The 20,209-nt window shown below is 46.4% G+C and overlaps 1 protein-coding gene across 2 annotated transcripts; it reads left to right on the plus strand.

Annotated features, from left to right (window-relative positions):
- Positions 1–756: 756 nt before the first annotated feature.
- Positions 757–16,165, plus strand: BPGM (bisphosphoglycerate mutase). Of its 2 annotated transcripts, none has more exons than XM_082280741.1 (4): positions 757–822; positions 1,862–1,954; positions 4,331–4,986; positions 12,933–16,165. In XM_082280741.1, exons 3-4 carry the CDS (start codon positions 4,386–4,388, stop codon positions 13,109–13,111), a joined length of 780 nt encoding a protein of 259 aa, XP_082136867.1. In that variant the 5' UTR covers positions 757–822; positions 1,862–1,954; positions 4,331–4,385; the 3' UTR covers positions 13,112–16,165. The 2 variants fall into 2 exon arrangements, with proteins under 2 accessions (XP_082136867.1, XP_082136868.1); XM_082280742.1 differs by having other exon boundaries at positions 781–798.
- The last annotated feature ends 4,044 nt before the right edge of the window (positions 16,166–20,209 follow it).

Raw genomic sequence — 20,209 nt, forward strand, 5'->3', positions numbered from 1 at the left:
AGTGAGCCCTGCCTGAGAAAAGTCCCCGTCTGACTGTGCCCGGTCTTCTCAATGCCTGGGAGCGAGCGAGGGCGTGTTGGTCGGCAGCCCACGGCTCCTTCCTTGGGACGGAGGAGGCTGGCCAGGGGAGCGGGCAGGATCCAGGGGCTGCGGGCAGCCCAGCGCCTTCCTTCGCCTCTTCCCTGACTCGCCGGACGGGCCATCCCTGCTTCCCTCCCTCCGCTGCCGCAGTGCCCGCCAGGGCAGTGGGAAGGAGCAGGAGGTGCCCGGGAGCCGGGCTGAGGCCCAGGGCAGCCGCGGCTCGGGAGGAGCGGAGCCCATCTAAGTTAGGCGGTCCGAGGGTGGTTTCGGGAGCAGCCAGAGGTTTGGATGCCTCCGGTCATGTTCTGCGCGCATCTGCGCGACCCCATTTCCCCGTTTCACAAAGCGCCGCCTGCGTGCCCAGACCCGCGGGGCGGGGGGGGGAGCCGGCCTCTCTGCTGCGATCCCTGGCGGCCAATCGGCCCGCTCCGGGCGGCCGGGAGGCCGGGATTCCCGGGAGGAGGGGCGGGATGGCCGCAGCATCCCCGAGCCCCGCGCGGGCACGGCAGCGCCGGCGGTGCCGGGCTTGGCGCGGGCCCCGCGCGCTCGGGGACACCGCGTCACCGCCCCGCCCCGCGCTCATTGGCCGAGGCCGCTGCCCATCGGCCCGGCCGGCCAATCAGGGTGCGCCCCTCTCGGGGGCGCGGAGGCGCCGCGGCCGCAATAAGACGCGCGGTCCGCCCCTCGCCCGGCCCGGCGGCGGCTGCGGCGCTCCCGGTGAGGCGGCGCGGCTTTAGCCCGGTAATTCCCGGGAGCTCCGGGTTGGGGCGCGGGTAGCGGCCGTGGGGGACGGGGTGGAGCGGCCCTGGGCTCGGGGGGGCTCTCCCGGCGGGGCTGTTCCGGTGCTCCGGGGAGGGATGGCGGTGTTGTCCCCCTGGCAAGCGGCGGCTTCTCGAGGGGGCCGTGGCTGCGAGGCTCCGCACACGTTTGCGTGCCCGGGGCTCTGTTTGTGTTTGTGTGCGGGTCGCCGGCAGCCGCGGGTGTTTGCGCGTGTCCGGGAGGTGCTGCCCTACTTCTGGCCGAGCCTCCGTGCTCGGGGAGGGCTGGGACACGCAGGTGCTCGGCACAGGGACGCCTTATAAAAGGGATGAGCAGGGGAGCTTGTCCCGGCTGGAGCAGGAGCCTTGGAAGTGCCCGCCTCTGGTATTAGACCTTAAAATTGTGCTTGGCTGAGAGCTCTGCCGGTGTAAGATGTTATTCTGAGCACCGTGTGCTGCTCTCCAGTGCTGGGGCTCTGGGTTTCTGCTCTCTCACAGAGTGAACCGCAGAATGGTTTGGGTTGGAAGGGACCTTAAAGGCTGTCTAGCTCCAACCCCCCTGCCATGGGCAGCGACACCTGCCACCAGACCACGTTGCTCAGGGCTCCAACCAGCCTGGCCTTGAGCACCTCTAGCAATGGGGCATCTTCAGCTTCTCTGGACAACTTGTTCCAGTGCCTCTGTGCTGGGTCCAGGTCTGCCGTCCATATCCTCCACGGTGTCCCAGAGCTTTTGGTAGATTTTTGCACACTAGAGCTATGGTAATTGCAGCCTAAACAAATCTTAGGGTGCAAATGATATCCCGGGGCATGTGGGAGACGTGAAACTTTCCCTTGTTGGAAATGCAGGAGCTGTGCGTTGGCATCTTTTTTTGGGAGAAGGCATTTGGTAGCTTTCCCAGTCCATACGAGGGGTATGTGCTCTATTTCTTGAACAGCTTTGAGAGCAAATGGTGGCTGGCATAGCCATTTGCACTTGTGAGTTCTTTCTGTGAGCACTCGATGTTTATTCTTTCCCTGCAGGTAACCAGCCAAGCGTGTGTGGTGGCCTCTGTATAAAGCAGCTCTTGAGTCTGTGCTGGGATTTGTGTAGGTTGTTCCTTTGCTGTAGGAAAGGTGAGTAGGATTATTTCCATGTGTTGCTCTAAGGCTTTCTAGTTTAAATGCTTCCAGAAGTGGACTGATATTTAAACAACCCTGTGACTGCTAGTTCTTCCTAAATTTGTTTGAGAATTGTGCTTCTGCCTAATGTTTTATGTAAGTGAACTGGAGTTTATGGCACCCAGATGATATTTGGTCTTTGTGTAAGTGTATCTTTTACACTAACTAAATTTTTTAGTGTTTTTGGCTAAAAGTACCAACGAAACTTTTGCAAAGAGGTGCATCACCCCTATTGTTTGGTCTTAATTTGGTTTTGTAAATTATGTAATCTATTCCTGTGGGTAATAGAATCAGTTAATCTGGGTAATGAGGTGTCTGCAGAGATAGAGATTTCTGTGGAGCTGTTTTGTGTGTAGTAGTTCATGCTGTGAACACACTGCAATTTTTTAGTTGTATCTGTGGTATGTTCAGGAAGGACCAGTTGCTTCAGGTGGAAATGCTATTAAATCCTTGTTTTTGTTATACACCTAGGATCTTAAAGGGTGTAGTTTAATTTTGTATCTGATGTGCCATGACACCTGAATCCTAGCAGTAACTGATTTCTTTGCTTAATGTGCAACTGATTATTTGGAGTGGAAAAAGTGGACCATGCAGGGGATTTTGTCTGAGGTGTTCCTTGCCATGCACAAATCTCAGCCTGCCTTTGCCTGAAATAAGACTTCCTTTTGTATTTATCAGCTGTCTGCTGTGTGTCAAACAATACCTCCTGATATTCTCTAAAAATCTCAGTCCTCAAAGGCTTTTTAATCCTGAGCTGTGCCTTTAGGCAGCAGTTAGAGCTGAGGAGGTTTTGCATAGTGCCCTTGTGTGATGTATACTCTGTCTTAATGTGGAATTAGAGGCTGCTGTTACAAGCAAGATCAGATTCCTGAGTCTGTTAATGAATTCAACTTTCCTAGACACTTTTTTTTGAAAGTCTGGAAAAATGAATGCTGGTATTGTGCTGGGTGTTTCCCAAAACCCAGAATGCACGGGCCTATCCCATCCTGCTGACCTAATTCAGGGTCACAGTGGGCCTGAATTTGAGATGCTTGGAGTGTGATTGAAGCAGCTCCAACTGATTTGAGATGATGGGAGCTCCCTTAAGTGTGTTTCTTATGGAAATCTAGCCCAAGGTTGGGTGTGCAGAAATCAGAGCTCAGTTTCCCACTGCCCATGGTTTTGAGAGCACTTAATATTCATCTGGTGTGCAGCAGTCCCCCCAGTGCAGAGTTGTATTTTTGTATTTTTTTCCCCTGCTCTTTTCATTGCCATCTAGACTGTGTCTCAGGTCAGAGGGGTCAGGTGGGGCCTTCAGAGTTGCAGTCCTGTGTTAGATGAACCTTTCAGGCATCCCATTGTCTGCTAGCAGATCTTTGACCACCTTGGCAGACCCTTAGGTGTGTGGTCAAAATGTCTCTGCCATTAAAGACAATCCAGAGGTGATGCTGCTTGGTCAAGAAGGAGGAGAAAGGTACTGTTTGACTTAGTGAATGTGTAGCTGTCTGACTTAATGAGGACAGAATAGGCTTCTTGTGCCCACTCCAAAAGTAAAAGCGTTAATCCTGGTGCCTAAGAATCTGGCATTGTAATTCACAGACAAGAGAGGCAAAATAGACTTTCAGTCAGGAAGAGGATGAGATAATGTGTGATTGAGTGAAATGAGGACTCACTAGTTGTACATTGCACCCAGAGTATCTGTATTGTGACACTTGAGTGTGGAGGAATGATGGAGGAGGTGGCCTGGAGAAAAGATCAAGCATAGACTGGCATAATTAGCAGGACAGGATGGGGATATGAGGAAATTATGCAGAGTGTGACTATGTTGACATCTCCTTTGAGAAAAGCTGATAAGGTTCTGTGTGCTGCCAGTTCCAGTTCTGTGGTGCCACTCTCCAGTTCCTCTGGTTGAGGGCCACAGCTGCTGTCTGTGCCTGCATTCCCTTGGTGCAGTGAGGATCTGGACAGCCCTTAAGGGCTCGAGCTACGTGTGGCACCTCAGAGTTCCCCAGTGAGAGAGATCTGCTTCTCTGGGAGCCTGTGATACTGAGTGAAGCTCTGTTTAAGCACTTCAGGGAAACCTGTAGGCTGGAGTAGCTTGTCCAAATCTGCTCCTAATCAATTGTTTAAAGTGGGCTAGTTGCAACAAGCTGGGTGAAGGATGGCACTTTTCCTTCCCACATCTCCTGGTTTGGAATTCCTCCCACTCTTGATTGTAAAATCACACTCAGCAGACACTTGTTTCTTTGGTTGTTTTTATTCTGATAGTTGTTTACTTTTTACTGCCATATTGCTGTTTGTAATGCATTATCTGTGGCATGTTTGATGTGTCTGTCTCATGTCTTTGTCCAGATGTATCACTATTAGATGCCACACCAGCTGCCATCTGTGCTAAGCTGCAACCAAAATGGCAAAGTATAGGCTCGTTCTCCTAAGACATGGGGAAGGAGCCTGGACCAAGGAGAATCGCTTCTGCAGCTGGGTGGACCAGAAGCTGAGCAGTGATGGGATAAAGGAAGCTCAGAACTGTGGCAAACACCTCAAAGCGCTGGGCTTCGAGTTTGACCTCGTCTTCACCTCTGTGCTGAGCCGCTCCATCCAGACTGCCTGGCTTATCCTGGAAGAGATGGGCCAAGAGTGGGTCCCTATTCAGAGCTCCTGGCGGCTGAATGAGCGTCACTATGGAGCCCTGATCGGGCTCAACAGAGCAGAGATGGCTCTGAATCACGGTGAGGAGCAAGTGAAAATCTGGAGGAGAAGCTACGATGTTACCCCGCCTCCCATCTCTGAATCTCACCCCTACTACAAAGAGATCTACAACGATCGCCGCTATAAATGCAGCGATGTCTCCCAGGATAATCTCCCAAAGGCTGAAAGTCTCAAAGATGTGCTTGACAGACTCCTTCCCTATTGGAATGAAAAGATAGTGCCAGAACTGAAAAGTGGCAAAATGATTCTTATCTCTGCTCATGGGAACAGCAGCAGGGCATTGCTGAAGCATGTGGAAGGTAAGGGTCTTTGTTTTAGCCTTCTGCTCTCCTCCTTACTCAATGGCTTGGAGCTTTATGTCTTGTTCTATGGTGTATATTACTTACCTGGGCAAGTTAATAATGTCTGTGGCCTCCAAGGAGAAAGTAAAAAGTTGGTCAAGGAATCAAACTGAGAGATGTGGAAAGGGGAGAGGATTAGTTAGGTTAATGTAGTTTTCAAGAAAGGGGGCAGACACTTCCATTTTATTTCTCACTGTACATTTAAAACCTGTATTCTAAACCAACTTTGTGGTTGGTTTAGATAGGCAAAAACTCTGCAGGCTCAAATTATTTTTGGATTTTTTCAGCTGCTTTGTCAGATTTGAAATAATCATCTCTTCACTGAAAAAGCATTGCTGTAACACAGTGGAATAAAAGTGCTTGACTTGGGTTGTGGAAGATGTTCTTAATTTTACCCTGGTGGCTCACCCTAATAATTTTTTGCTTAAAAGTTATGTGACAGGGGGTTCTGCAGAGAGTAGGCACTTGATAAAGCTTGTGGAAATACTGTAGCATATCCCAATATAGAAAATGCATCCCAATAAACAGCCAAGTTGGTAGCTTAGCATAAGGTTTATTTATGACAGAATGGCTTGTGTTGGGAGATACCTTGTAAAGGCCACCTAGTCCAGTCCCCCTGCAATGAGCAGGCACATCTTCAACTAGATCAGGTTGTTCAGGGCCCTGTTCAGCCTGGCCTTGAATGTTGCCAGGAACGGGATATCTGCTGCCTCTTTGTGCAACATGTTCCAGTGTTTTACCAGCCTCATCATAGAAATTTTCTTTCTTATGTCTAGTCTGAAACTATCTTCTTTTAGATTAAAACCATCCCCCCATGTCCTATTGCAATAGGCCCTGCTAAAAAGTCTGTTTCCATCTTTCTTAGAGGCCCTCTGGAACCTTCTCTTCTCCAAGCTGAGCAGCCCCAACTCAGCCTTTCCTCACAGGAGATGTGCTCCATCCCTCTGCTCATTTTTGTGGCCCTCCTCTGGTCCTGCTCCAACAGGTCTTTCCTGGGCTGGAAATCCCAGAACTGGTCTTGAAAAGGACTTATTTGGGACTTAACAATAAAAAACATCCTTTTCATTGTTAGATTCTTCCCTCCCTTCTTTCATCTCCTGGCTTCCAGGCCATCCTAAACTGGAAGTTGAACTGTATTAATTTCTTTGTGGGTTGAGCAGAATTTAGTGATTATATATGCGTGAATGCAGCCTACTACAGTTGTAGTTACAAATATGCACAGACTGGATTGTGTCCACTCAGGTTTTTTCTTAGTTGTAAAATCCTCTGTTCTGTGGCTCTGCCTGCTGAATACTTTTTGCATTTGCCCATGCTGGAACAGTCAGGACATCAGGAGTCAGAAGCCTGGGAAATAAGCAGGAAGTAAGCTCCTCTGGAGCCAGGGAGGCTGTGAATCCTGGGCTGCAGATCACTGCTTGGATGAAGGAGGAAGGGCTGGTTCAGTCAGTTCCATGATGTGGTCCGGGTGGTTGTCCACACTGTGTGAAGTGATAAAGGAAAAAGGGTAAGAGGGATCTGCAACTGTGGTGACTCCCCTGCCTCCCAAGAACTGAACCACTTCCATGAAGCCATGCTGGCCAAGCCCTTTGGGGGTGAGATGATGACAGCTGAATGTAGCTTCCAGCAGAGACCCTGGGCCATCTTCTGTGCAGGCCTGCCCAGGGGCTGGCAGCATCAGGGGCTGGGAAGGGTTACTTTGCATTTAGTATGGCTGAACTTCTTGCTGCATTGAGATCAGAGAGGAACAGTGCTGCAGAACTTTTCTTTGGGACAATTGCTATCTCTGTGTAACTCTTCCAGGACTGCCCATACTCAGCCAAAATAAAATAAAGCTATCCTTTGTTTTGCAGTATACCTTGACCCTCCCAGCATATGCTTACATAGGGAAATGTGAGGAATCCTTGGCACAGGATCTAGTTCTGTTGACCAGGGAACATCTGTGGACTACTCCAGCTCCCACATAGGAACCTGCTGGCTCTCCTGCCCTTTATATAGTAGAGATTGGATTTCTGAAGAACTGGCCTGAAGGGTAGCATGAACAGAGCTCAGAGATGCCTGGTATTGCAGTCTGCCTTTGTTGTTTTATTTTTGTTCCTCCCCCCCCCCCCCGGCCTAAATCTAGCTGGATCTAAGAGGTTCCTTGTCTGCATTGCTGACTGTCCCTTTCTCTCCTGAAAGGTGGTGAGTTGCTCTGCATCCCTGCTAGAGTTGGACCTGATTTAACAGTGCTTAAAGTTTGCCAGTCTACTGTATTTATAGCACCCATTGTGAGATGGGCTGTGTTTCTGTGGATTTTTTTTTTTTGTAAGCTTAGAGTGTCCTGCACTTGAGTGGAGTTTTCTAAGCCCCTCTAGCTTAGCTGGAGCCTTTTATTTTTTGTTTGGCATTTTGAAAACTGGGCTCCAAATGCCTCAAGCAGCAATCTTGCATGGCTGCTTGGATGTCTTAGTCATGGTGTTAACTTGATCTTGGAAGATGTAGCTCAAACTTTAAATGGCAGCAAATATGAGTGTTTTCATTCTGTTGGTTCTGATGAAACAATTCTAATTGTTTCAGTGTAATTTGATTTTTTTTTTCTCTAAAACACTACAGAGTATCCCTTGAAGTTACTATTTCAAGGAGGTATTTTCTTGAAACAGGACTGCAATTCTCTGAATCTCTGTGTTTTCCTTGTTCTGAGTAATTGGTAAAGAGCTGGAAATGTAGTTCTGCTTTCTACTTGCATGCAGTCGTTGGAGCAACAGTATCATGCTCAAAAGGCTTTGACTGTGGGTTTGGGTTTTGTTCTTGTTTTTTCTTTACACAGAATGGACCTTGTTAATGTGTGTGAAATGTCCGTAGGATCTGCCATGCTAAATAAACATCCTGGATGCACAGGATCTATTTGCAGATGATTTTTCTCAGTTCTTTGGGGGAGGATACTTTTCTCTTTATCTAATAACCAGTGCTTCATGTTGGAATCCTCTTGACAGTGTCCTTTTATGAAGACATTAGTGTAACACTTGAGACCACCTTGCCCTGTTTCTGTTGAAGTGCTGATTGGAGACCAAGTCCAATGGACTGATTTACCAGATGACTGGCAGAAGGATTGATGGGCTGTCTTTTCTTTCTTCCCAGCCATTTAACCCTGGGGACTGGTGTTGAGTACCTCAAAACAGGGCCTTGTGGAAGGCCTGATTCTTGAGTTTCCAACCTGTTGAAAGGTTGTCACCTCTTGCATGTGGTGTGGTGGTCACTGAGCCTTGTCATGCTCAGGGTTGAAACTGGAGGATAGGAGTTTCCTGGCCTCTTGAAGATAGAGATGTTGTACTCCCTGGTCTTGTTGGGTTGTCACAGGGCTGGGACAGAGCTCTGTGACTGGGCTTGCAGTCAGTGGTGACTCTGAAAGCCTCCTGCTGGTTTTGTGACCTGGTGAGCAGGGAGAGCAGTGCCCTCAGGATGTTACTTTCTTGCATCACTCTGAGTGTGCAGTTACAGTATTCCAGTAGTTTACATGTTGAAGCTGCACATTGTGGTGCCTGGTGTGGATTGTGCTGAGGGCTTCTTAATAGGATTATTTCATTGATTTATCTGCTTAGCCTTCTTAAGGAAATACTGCTTCTGTGAGTGTGGTGTCTGAGTGCAGTTGCAGGAAACAGCTTGTGACCTAACAACTCAGTGCTCCTGAAATGAGATGGTCTTGCTCTCCCTGTCATTTTCCCCAGTCTTTGCTCAGTGCTCCTGCTGCTTATTTCTTGTGAGCTTGTTGGGCCTTACTGCAAGTTACCTTGGCCTGTATTATGGCCACTGCTGAGCAGTGCTCCTGCAGCATCAGGGCTGCCTCACCAACATTGTCCCCAAACAGGCTGGGGCTGGGCAAGCTCTTGGGAGGGGACGTAGCCAGGATTGCTGACCCAAACTGACCAAAGGGATATTCCTTACCCTTTATGATGTCTGCTCAGCAGTAAAGGCTAAGGGAAAGGAGGAAGGATGTTTGTAATGGCATTGGAGCAATAGCTCTGCATAGTGAAGCCCTAATTAGTGGGAAGTGACTGGATATTGCTGGCCGATGGGAAGTAGAGAATAAATCCTGTGTTTTTCTTTGTTTCTGTGCTTGTGCTTTAGTAAACTGCCTTTATCTTGATGCACACATTATTTTTCCATCTTTTCTCCCCACCCATTGTGCTGAGGATGGGAGTGATAGAGCAGCTTGGTGGGCACCTGGTGTCCAGCCAAGGTCAACCCACCACAGTTCTTTTTTGCCGTAGCCCCTACTACTAAAGCCTGGCTGTGCAAGTGTAATACAGACATAGAAAATCTTGGCAGGCATGAGTGAAACAAATGTAGATGGTATGCTACAACCATGGTTGTAGCCCACCCATCTTTCTTTCCTTAGACTTTGCACAGCAAGATAACATTCTGTCAAGATCAAACACCAGATTCTAACACTGTGCTCATTTCCCTCCTCTACCCTGTTGAAGTTAGATCTTCAGTCAGCCTGCAGGGAGGGCAGAAAGTGGCTCTGAATATTTAACTTACTAGGCTAAAGCTTTAGTATTTTCATTAAGCATGTGGCAAGGATGCTATGATCTGATTTAGAACTCAATTACAAAGCACCAGTATTAAACAAGCTTTTGTGGCTGAATTTATGCATTTGATCTCGTGTATGATCTTTTATTGGATGAATCATCTGGCCTCAAGTGCAGTTGACATGCAGGGGAGGAGGGCTGTAGTTATTCTCAATAGCTCTTGTGGGTGTTGGGTTCCTCTGACCATAAGAATAGAAGGCAGGAACTTGGTAAAAACAGGTGAAAGGGAAGGGGAAGCTGAACCAGCCCTTGTAAAAGTGCTGTAGGTGCTCAAAATCAGTGGGGTTTGTCTCTGCAGGACTTTGCAAGGTACAAATATTTCAAAACTCTCCATGGGCTACCACATGAAGGTGAATTCTTAAGCTTGCCTGGGGATGTACTTCCAGTTTGTGTGTTTGGTTACCCAGTTCAGTTAAATGGATGGTAAATGAGCTGGGGAAGAATTCTGAATGTGATTTTTAAAGGTCTTTTTTGTAACAAGTGCTGTACCAAATTATTATCGTGTTCATGTACCTGACTGCTTCCTGCTATACAGCTAAGGGACAATGCTCTCAGGATAGAGCAGGGGAGATGTCCACTTGAGGAATGTAGGTGCCTGGTCAGCATTTGATCTGGGGTCCTGAGGAAGTCATCCTGAGTACTTCTGTAGTGTCTGTGGGTTCTCATGACTGTAAGTAGGTAGAACTGGGGTTTAAGCCTTCTTGGGTAAAGACTGCTTCCAGCAGCACAGTACTTCAGCAGTGCTGAGACCCAGGCTTTGGTATTCAACTGGAGGGAAGAGTGTTGCTTCTTCAGTGGTCTTGTTTACCATTGCACCTTGTAGTCAGCAGTAGAGATCTTGCCCTGATTTCACCCTTCTTCCCTGTGCCATAGGCTGGGTTGTGACTCAGGCCAGCTTGGATGGGGCACAGGAAAAGGTCAGCTGGTTATAATTACAGCACATGGAGTAACTGGATAGCAGTCAGCTCACACTCCAGCCATTGCAACTGCAGGGCATGATCCCTTTGCTGTCCTCCTGGCCTGCTGGCTGGGGAGTGTTCTGGTGAGCTCTCCCTGCAACCAAAGAGCTTGTGTGACCAGCCTGCTCAGCTTCTTGCTGCCTGAAGAACACAAATACCATACACAGCAACAGAACACTGTTGTTCCTTTAGGATTTTCATCTGACTTCAGCTTGTGTTTCCAGACTTGTGGCTGTGGGGCAACACTTCTGTATGATGAAGAGTCCCGAGGAGAAACCATCATGTTTGCTGCTGTGTGTTTATCCTAGACTGCGCTGTTTTGCTTCATAAATCAATACTAGTTGACATTGTGGTCACTTTGTGTTCTGTAAAAACAGTAAAATGCATTTCTGAATCCATGTAGCTACAGCTAGTTTTGTTTAATCCATCTCCAGAGGAAACGTTTAAATATCACGTCTCCTGACCACATTATGTGGTTTGCCTAAACTCTCCTGCATGACTTCATCTGCTTTGTGTATATATGCATGGTTTAGTCTGGGAGACTGAATTTAGGAGGTGGGCAGAACACTTCCTAGGCACAGATTCTCTGGGGACGTACGTGGTGATGTGGGTGTTGTCAAAATCTAATGTTTAAGAATCCTTGAAATAAGAGCTCAGGCAGCTTGGCTGCTTGTTTTGCAAACAAAAGTCCATGAGAACAGCGCTTGTGCTTGGTGAATGGATGCATTATTTTTCCTGTTCACTTCTGTGCTGTTTTTAAATTTCAAGTATTCTTTGAGGTTTTTTTTTTTCCCCTGTAGGTCTGATTCTGTGGCCTACACCAGGTGAATTATTTGTCCCTTTGTATGCAAGAATTGCTTAAGCTGTCTGAGTGTGACTTGTTTCAATGGACTGATGCTGAATGTGTAACAAAGTCTAGGTTTCTTAGGAGGGTTTGTTTGTGGTGCTCCATGCCCTTCTGAAACTTAGGGCTCACCCAGGTGCTGAGCACAAGGCAAGAATAGGTCACTGCTGAAGTTGGGTGCTGGTGTAGTCTCTGGGCAGGGGCATATGATCCTCACCTCATGAGTAGTTCTGTTTTTCTGACCTGTTGTCACCCCACTGTTGCTGAGTTGCTTGACTCGTGTGTGTTTTCCTGTTAATATGCTGGCTCTGCTTTTCTACTTAATGTGAAAATCACTGGTGAATTTATACCCGTGTGTCCTGAGGACCATCTGTTTTGTCAGCTGCTCAGGAGGATGTTTGCTGGGTGCACCTAGGTCTAGTTTACATGGTATCATCACTTTAGAAGCTTGGTTGTGTGCATTTTCCAAGTGTGAATTACTCAAAGCTGCCCCGCTTCACAATAGCAGGCTGCTGCTGTGACCCCAGTGCTTCTAAAAAAGGGAGGGAAAAAGCAATCTTGATGTTCCCAATGACACTAGCTTTCTTTTGCCTGTTTTTTTTTTTTTTTTTTTTTTTTTGAGGGATAATCATTTTGCAGTCACTGCTTTTAATGCAACTATTTAGACCTTGTGTGGAAACTTTACTAGGATGTTTGGTCTTGAAATGCTCTTGGAGGCTTTGGATGTGTGTTTGATATAAAAATAACCGGCAATTTCATTGAGGTGAGAGACCCAGAATGTGTTAATTACACATCAGCGTAAAATAAACTTTGTTTCCAGGTACACATTCCTTTAGTAAAGTGGAAAAAAGAAACATGGTCTAAGCTGTACAAATTTACTTTCTGCCTCCTTTTTCTTCCCGTTCCCCTCGTTTGAAACTGGAAATGAATATGCTGTATGTAGTAATTCTGAGAACAGTACTGTGGACCCTGCTATAAACTTGCTTATGAGAAATCAGATGTGGGTCAAGAGTGATTCTCACACAAGAAGAATTACGTACTGATTTTTGTGACAGTTTGTGTGAGAAGAGTTGCACAGAAAATTTAAGAGAAAGATTAACCTTGTTATCCCGCCTTTTTCAAGAGCCTGTGTTGGCTGCTTAGCAGAGGTTGTTTCATGTTGGAGTAGCACATGTGGACTCTCATCTTCTGTGATATGTGACTTGGGAAATTATGGGGGGGAACCTATTGTATTCTGTGTCCTGTCTTAAAGGAACAGTGTAGTCTCCAGGGCAATCCCTTCCTGTTTATTTCACATGTGTAGGCTGCAAAAGTGAAGAAACTGTCTTCACCTCGATGGGAATTCTCTCCTTCAGCTGTTCCTAAAGCACTTAACAAGCTGTGGCCTAGCTGGGAATTGACCCTTGAGTGGCTGGTGGTGTTGATGGAGGCTGGAATGTGTCCTTGACTGTTTTAAGACTGATAACCTCAGAAATAAGGCAGAAGGCAATGAGGAAGCTGTAGGTATAACTCTGTTTTGTTTTTCTTTGGCAGGCATCTCCGATGAGGACATCATCAATGTTACCCTCCCCACTGGTGTGCCCATACTTCTTGAACTTGATGAGAATTTGCACCCTCTGGGCCCTCACCAGTTTCTGGGTGATCAAGAAGCTATCCAAGCTGCCATCAAAAAAGTGGAAGATCAAGGGAAAGTAAAATCTGCTGAGAAGTAAAATCCCACTGTGTAACACAGCTGTGTTCAGTGTGGTAGTAAGTGACGATGTGTGTATGACTGCTAGGTTGCACTGTGTGAATGTCTCAATTTCAAGCACTAAATAATTGGAAGGGACAATTGTTGAGTCTCAGGTTGGTAGTTTAACCCTCTGCCTTTTCAGAAACTGGAATTTAGATAGCAGCGTGAGGTTTTTGATACTGGAAAAGGAAGGAGATGATTCAGGTAATGGAAGCTTGCAGGGCAGTCTGCCCCACATCCACCACTGAGGATGGCCCAGTAGAGAAATAAAGGGATGTGTTATTGCCAACAACCAGTCCTGATCTGTTAAGGAGAAAAGCACCAGCTTACTGGACTAAGTCCAAGTTGTTACAGGCACTAAAACTCTCACTGATAAAATGGAACCAGATAACTCTGTTATCAGCTACGATTCTTCTGTGTCAATAGCCATGTCAGTTTGTTCTTGATGCATTTCCTGCAGTCTTTCAGAACACTTCCAGCTGGACAGCTCTCTGCCTTTGGTATTTTGAGTCTTCTGTGGCCAGTTCATGGTCCAGAGAATTTTGTAGAGATGTTCTCACTACTAGAGTTGTCACAGTTGTCTTTTATTACAGTGTATTCTATTTTTAGGGAATCTAGATGGAATCCCTTTTCCTCCACCATCTTTGCAAAGCCTAGCATCCCTGCATTTTGCTGGCTTGCAGTAATAGGATTTAAGTCAGACTTTAGTCCACGGAAGAAGCACAAAGGTTTTCTGCTCAGTGTTTAAATTATCATGTAGCTCTTGGTGAGGGACCTGAGTACCTTTGAAACACTTTGGTAACATGTACTGGAGGTTTGATCATCCCTTAGTCAAGTTTTTAGGATAATTCCTGCTAACCTCAGCAAAAGTGACATAGGAAAAACCCCTCTAAGCTTTCCTGAGTTGCAAAGGTATCTTGATAAATGTGTTCTGCAGTAACATTACTGTGGCATTATCTGTATCACGTTCTCCGAAGGGCTGGAAGAGATGCATGAAGCGTTTCAGAAGTGTTGCTGGGTGCAGCTCATTCAGCTGTCCTGCTGCCAAGGAAGGACATTCTGCCACGCCTGAAAGTGTTCTCCTGTAAACCTCTCCTCACAATCATAGCTTGATTCCTGCTGAGTGTGGCCTTGCTGTTGTTTGGCACTGGATTTGCCCAGTTCACCCCGTGGTTGGATGTAGTGTAGCATGTGTGGCAGTCTCATGTTCTCTTTATGTACACAAGCAATCAGGGTAATTCCACTTTTGAAGACTTGCTTTTAATCTTACCTGCAAATATGAAACTGTTACTGAAGTTTACATCTGAGCCCCTGTCTCAACACCTGAGCATTTGATTCTGACCTTGGACATCAACATGGGTGACACCTGTGTGTATGCTGCTTGAGCTGAATGTGTTCTCAGCATGGCCCAGCTACAAATATCAATGTTGATGAGAATTTCTTTGATATGATCATAAAGTTTTAAAATCCTAGAGTAGCTGCTGCTTTGCAGTGAGCAGCTCTGTAGCTTGCTTTGTAAGTGTGGAGGGTGTTTTTTTCTTCTGAGGAGAGCAGTGTGACAGTGTGGTGTGCCTCTGACAGTCTTGCTGACATGTGAAGCAAGGCTTTCCAGGTCTGATGCCAGCTCACATTAGAGTAGCACATACTCCATAAAAGACCTCTTGCTAGAAGGTAGTTTCTCATGCATGAATGGTGCTTGGGCTTCTCTATGGTTTTGTTTTTGTAGCCGTTGTGGTAGGAACAAAATTACATGTTTCTCTTTTAAACATCAGGCTGGTAGGTTTCCTCTTTCTTTGTACAAGAAAGATACTTCAGTGTTTTTTGTTTGTTTTGTTTTTTTTTTTTTCCCTCTGAAATTCTATTAGCAGCTTCTCTGCTACTTGATTTGATACTGACTTAGTTCCTGGTGTTTTAGTTTTCTGTGCTTAGAGTAACTCTGAATCTTAGTTGATAGCTTACAAGTGAGTGTTACAGTGTTAGATTGCTGATCAGCAAATGTTCACCTCTGAAAGGCCTGAGAGGGGCCACTGGCACTCAAGTGAATAAATTCCTCCCCAAACATTAAATGATGTGTGAAGCTTAATATCAAGCACATGTTACTGTAGACTCATAAACAAGACTAGCAGAGCCACCTGTTGTGAGTGGGAACTGTGTGCATCCAGGTGTGTGGGCACCCAGGCCATGTCCACATCTCTCTGGCATTGTGGAATTGTAATGCAGGCCTTCTTCAGGATGTGACACGTGGCTGCAATATACTTGGAAATGAACCCAGCTGAACTGGGAGATAGGCTCTCTCCTCCCCTTCTCTGAGAATCCTTGATCTCTTCTGTGGATGGACAGGTGGATGAGGGAATTTAGGGTGCATTAATATTTGTTCTTGCAGCTGAATGGATGAAATTGACTGAAATAATTCTCTGAGAGACATGGACAGGAAGAAGAGAACACCAGTGTGATGTTTTCAGGAGGTGTGTTTCTACAGTGCTGCTTGGGATGTGAGTAGTAACTCTGGGAAGTTTGACTTTGTTTGCTTGGATTGTGGCTCCAAAGTGGTGACAGGATTTTATGTGCACATCTGGCAGCAGTAACGCCTCACAAAAGTATCAAATGGAACCAACTGGGGATTTCATTGTGCTCTTTAAGATTATTTTAACACCTTGCAGTTCTGAGAAACCTTTTAATTAAAATCCTGATTCATAAACCATCTATATTGAAGAGCAGCAACCAACTGCCATCAACAGTGGCATAAGGATTCCTGATCTTCAGGCATAGCTACATCAGAGGGAGAAATAAGAATCTTGCTTTAGAAATCAGTGGTAGGGAAGCATTTTTCCCTATGTTCGAGTGTGCCTCTAAGTCCTGTAAGGTAAATGGTGTTTATACAGTTAACATAATGGATGTGGTTGATTTGGTTGGTTTATGCATTTTTAACTTGTGGTTCAGTAGAAGTAATAGCTCTAGATCCTGTTGAAAACCTTTGTAAATATGGTGGAGCTGGCAGGTTCTTTGTAACTCAATAAATTCACCTGAAATTTAATTTAATTTGGCTTCAGTCTTTTTTCCCTTCTACTCCCATCCCCTTTTGTTTCCTTTTCAGGGCTGGTAAGTGAATAAAACTGTCCTTCAGGGTTCCAAAACTCCTCAAGCAGTGGTTTATCACACATCATGCAGTCAATTGGGTTAAAACAGTGTTGGAGCCAACACTTGCTCATCTTTACATGTAAAGAAGTTGGGTTGGAGGCAATAAATACCCCTTCAAAACTATGGGGGCATTTACTTAGGAACAACAAACTTTAGCTCCGGAACAGTGGATCTAAACAAATACTGATTCCTGTGCCTGCTTTCCCTTTTAGTGAGAAGCATTGCTTTCTGATGGTGTGCTTAAAGCTGTAGCTTCTGGAGACAAAGCCAACCCCTCCACTCTCCAAAGCACTTGGATGCCAGGCAGAGTTGTAACTCCAACGACAAGCACATGGATCTGCCAGCCTGCTGAGGGCTGCCTCTTACTGCTGACCTTCACACAGAAAGCCTTGGATGCTGGGATGATGGAGGCAGTATAAAAGTCCTAAGAAAGGTTGAGCATTCAGATAGAAATGGGGAAGACACAGCTGTGGGGCTTAAAAAAAAAAGCATACTAAAGAAACAGACTTTTTAAAACTTGGTCTTGTGATTGTGTTGAGATTGAGTGGGGAATAGAACAGATTTGCCTAAGCCATTTGTGTACTGATGTTTTACCATTTTGCAGTTATCGTGGCACTGCTGCCAACCAATTCAAAATTGTATTGGTATTTTAAGGTGTAATCCCTCCCTTTTCCTCAGTCACTTGTACTTGGCTTTAGTAACACCTCAGATTGTTCCAGAGCCAAGTCCACTGTTTCCTGTGTTGGGAAAAGACCATCTGAAGCCCAGCTTGGTTTCAGTCTGCCATACTTCAGTGCCAAGGAGTTTGCTTTGAAGTTGCTCTGCACAGCCTGAGGAGAGACTGACTCTACCTAGTCATATTTTCAAAATTTCAACTTTGCTTTTCTTCCTTTTTTTTTCCCCTTTTTTATTATTTTATTCTGTGGAGAGCACTTGTTCTCCAAGTTCACAATAAATGACACTTGCCTTGTGTGTCTTCTCTGCTGGCCTCAGCATCTCCTCAGCCTTAAATTCCCGTGGGCAGGAGGGGAAGTTGACATGACAGCTCTGCTGCTCAAGAAAGCTCCTAGCTGTGGTGGGGACTGACTGATGATTGGGATGGAGGGTGCAGAAAGGTTTGGAATCTCGCTTTGAGAGCTGTGCCTAACAGGTGTTGCTGCCTGTCCCTTGTGTTACAGTGGCTGGAGGTTCTGGGGCTGGGTGAATACAGGGGGGAACAGAGAGCAGGATAGCTGTGCCATGGCACTCCTCCCTCCCCCTGCCTTATTCCTTGTTAGGCAGCAGCCGGGCCTTCCTGGGGCTGTTCCAGCAGCGTTTAGCAACCAGGTTGTGTCCCCGTGCTGCAGGGGGAGAGGCTCCCTCTGCTTGCTCTTCCCGTTATGCTGACAGAGCAGGGGAGGGCAGCAGATACCACACTACGGCTGTTGCTGGGCTGTGAAGTCCCTCTCAGTGCAGTGGAGTGGCCTGAAGATGACTTCTGATGGCTCTTTCGAAAGGAGGGGTGTTGGCCCACAGCTCAGTTGGAGATGGCAATGTAGATGAACCTTGTGGGTCCCTTCCAGCTCTGAATATTCTGTGCTTGTTGCTGTGGTGCTGCAATTGCTCTTATCAGGCTTCAGAAAGCAGTTGTGGCCCTAAGTGGACCCATGGCACTACAAGTGCTGTGTCTGCAAGTGTTAATGCCTCATCAGCAGAGCCGTGTTCCTCCTCTCCCAGCTCCCCCTCAGCACAGCACGTGAGTATTGCCTCACCTTTGGTCTGGTACTTGCATGAAAGTATTAGGATTTACTACTTTGGTAAAAGAATCTCTCTCTCTCTCTCTCTCTCTCCCCCTCTCCTAGGAAAGCAGTGTCAATCCAGTGACAGCAAATCTTACATTTTGGTTGCTGTTGGCGTCAGAGGAGCCAGGCAGTATTTTGCTGCCATCTTCTAGGTTGGTCGTTCCTACCCATTAGGAGCAAATAGCACAACTGAATACACACAGGGAGCACCCTGATGCTGCCAGAGCTGTTCAGTGGAAGTGCCTGTTTCTTTCAGTAAAAGACTTTTTTTCTCCTTGTTCCTGGTGATAATCTAGCAGAAGTGCTGGAAAGTAGGAATGTGCATGTGCTATTAATCCCATAACCTAGACTGAGGATGCCTTGCTGAGGAATTAACTACCTAGTGCATCCTGCTTTCTTGACTGACACTTGTCAGGCTCTCAGTAACTACTGTGATTAAAGCTGAGCTCGATCTCTAAGTCAGATCTGTGGTTCTTCAGCTGTTCCTGAACTGCAGATGGTTTTTTTTCAGAGTTGGTAGGGAAGGCAGTGATACTGGCTGTGTTAGGAGTGAGAAGGCAGGCAGAAAGATCCCTAAGCATCCCTAAAGGCAAAGCAATTGCACCAAGTGCAGCTGTAGGTGGACTTGTAGAAAACCAAGTGGACAACAGGTGGAGCAAGTGCATTGTGGCAAAGTATGTGCAGGAAAACGGGATCAATTTTACACTCCTGTGTGCACATGGGAACAGCGAGCTGTGCTCAGCCTCTCCTGAGAGGCAGCACCTTTTATCTCTGCCAGCATTGCCCTGTGATTTAACAAGTGGTGTGAGGGCGAGTTAGTTCTGCTGGGGAATAAATTGCAGTCATCATCTAGGGTTGCTTGTGCAGATTAATCCTACTTTAGTCCTGCATCAGCAGCTTCACTAGACTAGTTAGTGCTTCATGAGGAAAGGTGCTCAGCAATGAGCAAATGCCTAATTAAAGAAGAACACAAATTGGAATGTGCCTTGGATTTCAGGGATCTGATTTCAGATAGCCTTGTACTAATTTTTTGCAAGGACTCCTGTATTCTTCTCTCTCCCCATCAGAATTTGTGGAAATTTAGAAGCATTTTGCATGCTTTCAAATAGAGCTTTGAGAAAGACAGTTCGGACACCTCACACCCGTCTTGAAATACAGGGACGGATGTGAGTTACCCAAGCAGAGTGAGTCTGTAGGTGTAGCTGATAGAGAAAGACTCCTGCAAAGCAAATTCTCATTCTTGTTCTGCAACCTTCCCTAGCACATTAGAGTGAAAAGTGCTCGTTAGTGATACAAAACTCATGAGCTTTGGTTTTGCACTTGGTGTACACTTCAACCCATGCCCGTATTGGAATTTTTGAAAAATATATGCACATTCACATTTCAGTTTCATGAAATGTTGTGGGAACTGGTACTCAGTTTTTCTTGGACAATAGCAAAGCAGAATAAACTTTCCCAGGGCTCATTTTCTCAGGTGAAAGCTTTAGGAGACCCTACTGAAATGAAAAGGACTTTATTTCAATACTGGAAATCTTATGTTCTGTGCTTTCCCTTCTGTGTGGTTGGCTCAAGTGTTTTCCACGGGCAGGAATACCTCCTTTTAACTAGTACTAGTACTTTATATCCTATTGTCCTCTAGTTCCTTATTTAGCTTCTCTGCCCTTCCCTTCTGATACCTTAGAACTCAAATTCCACAGGAGCTTGGGTTTTGGTCCTATTTTCTTAGCTTGGAAAGCATGAATCAGATTTGGTCAGAATCCACCAGAAATACTGACATCTTTGTTCAGAACAATGAAAAAAAAAAATGAACACTGGCAAGTGCCAAAATGGTTTCCATAGAAAGCTGCTATCTACACAATAAGGAAACAAATGCCAGTTGGCTGAAAACCCACATGGTCCTTCGTGTTTGTTTGGGGAGAAGAGTTATCACTTGGCTCTGGGTGATCCCTTTGGCTACTCTGTCTCCCACATCTTCTCAAGTCTGTGGTTTTGCCCTGTCCCCTGATGTGGCCCCGCCCTAAACTTCTCCATCCAACCACAAAGTACCTTCTCCAGGTGCTCCCACCCAGCCTTCTTCCATGGCACCTTCCTCGATGGTGTGTCCTGCCGGCTTCAGACTGCCTGTAAGAGGTGCTTAGATGAGGGGAGACAGGGTCAAG

The sequence above is a fragment of the Coloeus monedula genome, assembly GCF_965178545.1.
Source record: "Coloeus monedula genome assembly, chromosome: 4".
In the NCBI taxonomy this organism is placed as follows: domain Eukaryota; kingdom Metazoa; phylum Chordata; class Aves; order Passeriformes; family Corvidae; genus Coloeus; species Coloeus monedula.